The sequence below is a fragment of the Rhineura floridana genome, chromosome 5, assembly GCF_030035675.1.
Source record: "Rhineura floridana isolate rRhiFlo1 chromosome 5, rRhiFlo1.hap2, whole genome shotgun sequence".
In the NCBI taxonomy this organism is placed as follows: domain Eukaryota; kingdom Metazoa; phylum Chordata; class Lepidosauria; order Squamata; family Rhineuridae; genus Rhineura; species Rhineura floridana.
Genome location: NC_084484.1, coordinates 91962751 through 91969047, shown reverse-complemented (window position 1 = coordinate 91969047; position 6297 = coordinate 91962751). Strand labels below are relative to the sequence as shown.

Sequence of the window (6297 nt, the reverse complement as noted above, 5' to 3'; positions counted from 1 at the left end):
GATGTATAGAAAAGTCCACAGCAATTATTTGCAGGTATATACAGTTTCCTAGCACAATTTAAAAAGTTTGAGGCTGTTAGCGCTCTGCTGAAATAACAGGGTTTAAATTTACTTTTCTTTTTAAATATAGTATAGAAAAAGCCCCCAGCATCATAAGAGAATGTCTGCAAGTAAGCTCTTTTTTTTCTCAACAAGTTTGCAACATATAGTTTATTTCTGGTCCCACATGAAGAATTTCCCCTTTCCCCCCCACAGATTCTGTTCTTCAGGGTGGTAAAGCATCAAAGACAATGCAGCAATACTCATCCAATCTGCCTGAAGGTAATTTATGCTTGCTATTGGGTTTGCACATTTATTTCTCAGATAGAAATTATACAGGATATATTAAACAGGGAATATTAACCAAAACGGCGGATAGTAATTCTTGAATAAGTCCATGATTCTGATCTTCATATTGTGGAAAGGTCTCTCAAAATGCTTAACAAAACCATATTCCTGCAATAAAGATAGAGAGTATTTATTGTTATGGCTGAAGGCAGCTAATTTCTCAAACTTAAGAACAATATATTTTTGTTATACTCACCCATCCTCCATTTTCCACGATCCATTCTGATTTTGTACTTGTGATGTATGCTGTGATGTAATGTATAAGCTGATCCTCATTGCTTTGTGTCAGAGGAACTCCACACATCTGTAATTTTTTAGCGATAATACCTCCAAATAGAATGGTTGTAAAAAGACGACCCCAATTTGCTTTTCCATCAGCAAATACAGAATCAACCACTCTGCCAAAAGTATCGCATGCTGCCTCTGTAGATTTAATTTCAAGAGAGTTCAAAAATGGGGCTATTTTTTCTTCAATCTCATCTTGAATTGGGCGGGCAATATTTTCAAAAACTAGGACCGGTTTGAAATGATGTATCTTAGGTACTGTTCTCCCACAAACAAAATTTAAGGAGCTTTGAACCATGATGAATGTATGATTCTCCATCTTTTCTGAATGTGCTGCTAAACCCCAGTCATGCTATGTATTGGTTCCAAGGGGGCAGGTCTCAACATGTATTCCTTATCTTCAGAAACTCCAGGGCCAAGCTTTCGCTATGGTTCTAAACTGAAGAGAAAGATAAGCACCACCCCTGTCAGGATCTCAAATAATGGTATGATAAAGGACTATGAAAAGAACCAATTTCTAATTTCTGTAAAATTCTCAAGCATGTAACGCTGATATGTTTTCTGGCTGTAGGTAACAGGGTTCAGGAAATTGAGGTGGCAGGACCGTCCCTTAAAAAAACAAAGAAAACGCACCACAGGACCGCAGACCTCAGATGGTATAGGTAAATAAGTTATTTCAAGTTGTAGTGGTCATTTAAGGTCAATAAGGAAACCATCAAAAGAGCTAATATGTTTGTTATTCCTCACAGTGTACAACAAACCATCACCAACAGCTGAAGTTACAGACATAGAGATCCAGGCTGTTCCTGATCCAGAACCTATACAGAGAAGGTGTGACAGCCCTCTACAAGCATCACAAGGATCCTTAAAGTTATGGATTCCCACACAGGGGCCTGAGGAGCAAGATCTACATAATTGCGTTGAGCAGTATAGATTGGTATCAAATACATATGAAGCTATTGAGAACGTGGTTAAAAAAGCTAGGAATATGTTTAAAAAAGCTAGCATGATGATGATGAATGCCAAACAGTATCAAACATCTGCAAATCAGTTTTGTAGAGGGGGCTGTATTGATTCACCAGCCATGACATCACTTCTTAAAGAGATTAAAAAACAACAACAGTATCACTGCAGTGCTAATAGTATTGCTAAGCATGTACAAAGGGGTGGCGGTAAACCCCAAAAAAGGTCCGGGAAAAGCAAACCAACCCAGTCCCAGCTGTACTGGAGAAGGAGGATTAAAAAAATACTGTGCATGGCTAAAAAAACACTCTCCGCCTCTAAAAGCCATAAGCGGTCAGGTAAAAAAGGCTGTAAAAATACTCCTTCTCTAGGCACAGCAGTTCTAAAACATTTCCAAACACCACAGGATGCAGGGGCTTCAGGTTCACACATGTTTACACAAGCTCAGGATGTCTCGCATTCATCTACACCACCCCCAGATAGTGAAGGTGAATGTGCACCCAGTGATCATGAGGGGCTGGTATATGTAGATCGTGTTGCAACATACCAAAGAGATTTTGAAGGCTTCCAAGCATTGCGCGTTACTGAGGTATTCCGTTTTATTAATCTAGACCGTATCAGATCATATGCCCATGCTGTATCAGAATTATACAATGCCATCCAGATGGTTCTACAGGATATTAATAGTAGAATCGCTCCTGAGGATTTTGTTCAAATAAGGTTAGAGGGTGGGGGGTCTATCAGATCCACTATTTTCAGTCAGAAGGAATAGGGATGCCTTGAATGCTGAGGACTTTCTAACGCACATGAGCAACCTCTTGCAGAGCAATGCACAAATACTTGCAGATGTCTCTCTGCGTTTGGTTCTTACAATTGTGAGGCCTCCAAATGGTGGAGGCCATAGGGCAATAGGTTCTATACCCAACAGTGCAATCATCAGTAAAAAAAGACAATATCTGGTAGATTTAAACTCCATGGGTAACAATCTCTGTTTTGCTGGAGGGCTCTTAGCTGTTATGGCTGAGAAGTCCCGTACAGATTTCGAATTGTTGACAGCAGCAGGGGAGTTGCATAAGGAACTAGGCTGGAGTGATCAAAAGAAAGTTGCCCTTAATGATGTTTCCTTTTTTGAAGACCTTTTAAAGGTCAACATCCAAGTAGGCCACTTCAGTAAAAAAAAGGGATGGAATCTGTATCACACAATAGGACCGAAATACCCCAAAACCTATACTATGCTTCTCCATGATGAACATTATTATGGAGTACACAATGTAAAAGCTGTTTTTGGATCTAAAAACTACTGTGAGTATTGCAATACGTTATACACACACATGCATAACTGTATGTATCGCTGCAGGCTGTGTCTTAGTACAGAATGTGCTAGTAATGTGGGTACACTGCAGAGATGCAATAATTGTAAGATGGTATGCAGATCTGCATCCTGCTTATTTAGACACAGACAATTGGCCTCTAAGAAAAGTGTAAAATGTGAGCACAGAATCTACTGTGTAAAGTGTTCCTCTCTCCAGAATCCAGGGCATGATGACCAAAAATGTAAAGGAAGACAATGTAGTGTTTGCTGGGGGTTTATCACATTGGACAAGAATCACCAGTGTTACATGGCACCTATTAAGCAACCTAAAGTGTCTGTAAAATACGTGTTTTATGATTTTGAATGTCATCAGTCAACAGGCATTCACATTCCAAATTATTGTTTTGCGCAAGCGTTTGCAGGGGAAACTGTGGAATGTTTTAAGGGTAGGCGCAAGGATTGCAAAAAGAAAAGGGGGAACAAACAGAGGAAGAAGCCAAGCCAGAAAAAGAATGAGTGGCCCCCTGCAGGCAAATCTTGGGAGTTTAAGGGTGAGTCATGCCTTGCTGAGTTTATAAACACCTTCACTAAGGATAGCCAATTCAGCAACAGCACATTTATAGCTCACAACTCTAAAGGTTATGACTGTTATTTTATAATTAGTCAACTGATCAAGGAAAAAATGGATGTAGATATTGTTGCTCAAGGGGGGAAACTGCTCTGTGTGACAGTAAACAGGCTAGGTATCAAATTCATTGATTCCCTTAGTCATTTACCCATGGCCCTCTCTAAATTTCCAACTGCTCTGGGTTTTGAGGGTTGTAAGGGCTATTTTCCCCATTATTTTAATACTCCAGAGAACTGGAATTATGTGGGACCGATGCCCAGAGTCGAGGACTATGGTGTACATCAGATGATGCCCGAGGAAAGGGAGAAATTTTTAATTTGGTATGAGAAGAACAAATCAAACATTTTTGACATGCAGAAAGAGTTGGCGTTTTATTGCAAGCAAGATGTAGCAATTTTGGTACAAGGCTGTACCATGTACAGACATGAAATCATAGAAATGACCAAGGCTCAGAAAGCAGCAAAGTCTGGCACTGAATGGCGCGCTATAGATCCATTCCAATACCTCACACTGGCTAGTGTGAGTTTAGCAATGTTCCGGTTTAAATTTCTGAAGGAGGCCACCATAGCCCTACCCCAACCAGACAACTATCACAGACAGTGCAAGAGATTCTCTACCTCTTCAGTACAATGGTTATCATACTTAGAACATAAAGAAAATATTCAGATTCAGCATGCCCTAAAGGGTGGTGAATTCAAAGCTGGTGATTATTTTCTTGATGGCTATGCAGTCATAGACAATAAGAAAACGGCTTTTGAGTTTAATGGGTGTTTTTGGCACGGCTGTGTCCTATGTTATCCTCCTGAAAATAGGAATCCTTTGATGGGTAAATCTTACGAGTCTCTTTACAACTCTACAGAGAAAAAAACTGCTGAACTTAGAGGATTGGAACTTAGAACTTTCTGACTTCAGCAGGGTACCCTGATGCCTCCTGTTTCTGACGCAGGTGCGTGTCTATATATTCTGAAAACAGCTGCGTGGATGTCCTTTCAAAATGCCACACTTCATAGATTTCTGCCACCCTGTATCCCTTCTCTATAGCAATGTCCAGCTCCACTGTACACCACGTTCCTATCAGAGCCCGTTCCTCATCAGAATGGTTGCAGGATTCCATGTATGCTTTTGCACATGTTGCACAGAGGGGAAACATGAGTTTTCCATTCATCTTAACAGGTAGTACAGGGAAGAAAAGACCCCTGGGTGGGTACACCTTTACCTTCGCAATCCCAAAATAATTAGAGATGGGTTCAAAATTCTCATATATTACCTCTGGATGTGCTAAGGGATATTCTCTATTTTTAAGAACGAATGGATACAAGCTGCAGACATCAAAATATTCTAAATGTTCTTCAGCATTTGGTTTATAATAAAGACTGATAGCATTAGTGCGTCCACCATAGAGAGCATCTCTAGGTTCTAGAGGCTCAGGAAACCCTGCTGAAGTCAGAAAGTTTTTAAGCTCCTCATCTGATTTCAACATTTGTTTCCATTCATGCTCCCATATGCTCCTGACCTCATACCCCAATCCTCTAAGTTCAGCAGTTTTTTTCTCTGTAGAGTTGTAAAGAGACTCGTAAGATTTACCCATCAAAGGATTCCTATTTTCAGGAGGATAACATAGGACACAGCCGTGCCAAAAACACCCATTAAACTCAAAAGCCGTTTTCTTATTGTCTATGACTGCATAGCCATCAAGAAAATAATCACTAGCTTTGAATTCACCACCCTTTAGGGCATGCTGAATCTGAATATTTTCTTTATGTTCTAAGTATGATAACCATTGTACTGAAGAGGTAGAGAATCTCTTGCACTGTCTGTGATAGTTGTCTGGTTGGGGTAGGGCTATGGTGGCCTCCTTCAGAAATTTAAACCGGAACATTGCTAAACTCACACTAGCCAGTGTGAGGTATTGGAATGGATCTATAGCGCGCCATTCAGTGCCAGACTTTGCTGCTTTCTGAGCCTTGGTCATTTCTATGATTTCATGTCTGTACATGGTACAGCCTTGTACCAAAATTGCTACATCTTGCTTGCAATAAAACGCCAACTCTTTCTGCATGTCAAAAATGTTTGATTTGTTCTTCTCATACCAAATTAAAAATTTCTCCCTTTCCTCGGGCATCATCTGATGTACACCATAGTCCTCGACTCTGGGCATCGGTCCCACATAATTCCAGTTCTCTGGAGTATTAAAATAATGGGGAAAATAGCCCTTACAACCCTCAAAACCCAGAGCAGTTGGAAATTTAGAGAGGGCCATGGGTAAATGACTAAGGGAATCAATGAATTTGATACCTAGCCTGTTTACTGTCACACAGAGCAGTTTCCCCCCTTGAGCAACAATATCTACATCCATTTTTTCCTTGATCAGTTGACTAATTATAAAATAACAGTCATAACCTTTAGAGTTGTGAGCTATAAATGTGCTGTTGCTGAATTGGCTATCCTTAGTGAAGGTGTTTATAAACTCAGCAAGGCATGACTCACCCTTAAACTCCCAAGATTTGCCTGCAGGGGGCCACTCATTCTTTTTCTGGCTTGGCTTCTTCCTCTGTTTGTTCCCCCTTTTCTTTTTGCAATCCTTGCGCCTACCCTTAAAACATTCCACAGTTTCCCCTGCAAACGCTTGCGCAAAACAATAATTTGGAATGTGAATGCCTGTTGACTGATGACATTCAAAATCATAAAACACGTATTTTACAGACACTTTAGGTTGCTTAAT

At 40.2% G+C, this 6297-nt stretch overlaps 1 protein-coding gene across 1 annotated transcript; it reads right to left on the bottom strand.

Moving 5' to 3' along the window:
- Positions 1–384: 384 nt before the first annotated feature.
- On the bottom strand, positions 385–1002 carry LOC133386079 (bcl-2-related protein A1-like). Its single transcript, XM_061629702.1, has 2 exons — positions 584–1002; positions 385–495 (listed from the first exon to the last, which is right to left on the bottom strand). The coding sequence occupies exons 1-2, from the start codon at positions 989–991 to the stop codon at positions 385–387; spliced, it is 519 nt and encodes a 172-aa protein (XP_061485686.1). The 5' UTR covers positions 992–1002.
- Between the last annotated feature and the right edge of the window lie 5295 nt (positions 1003–6297).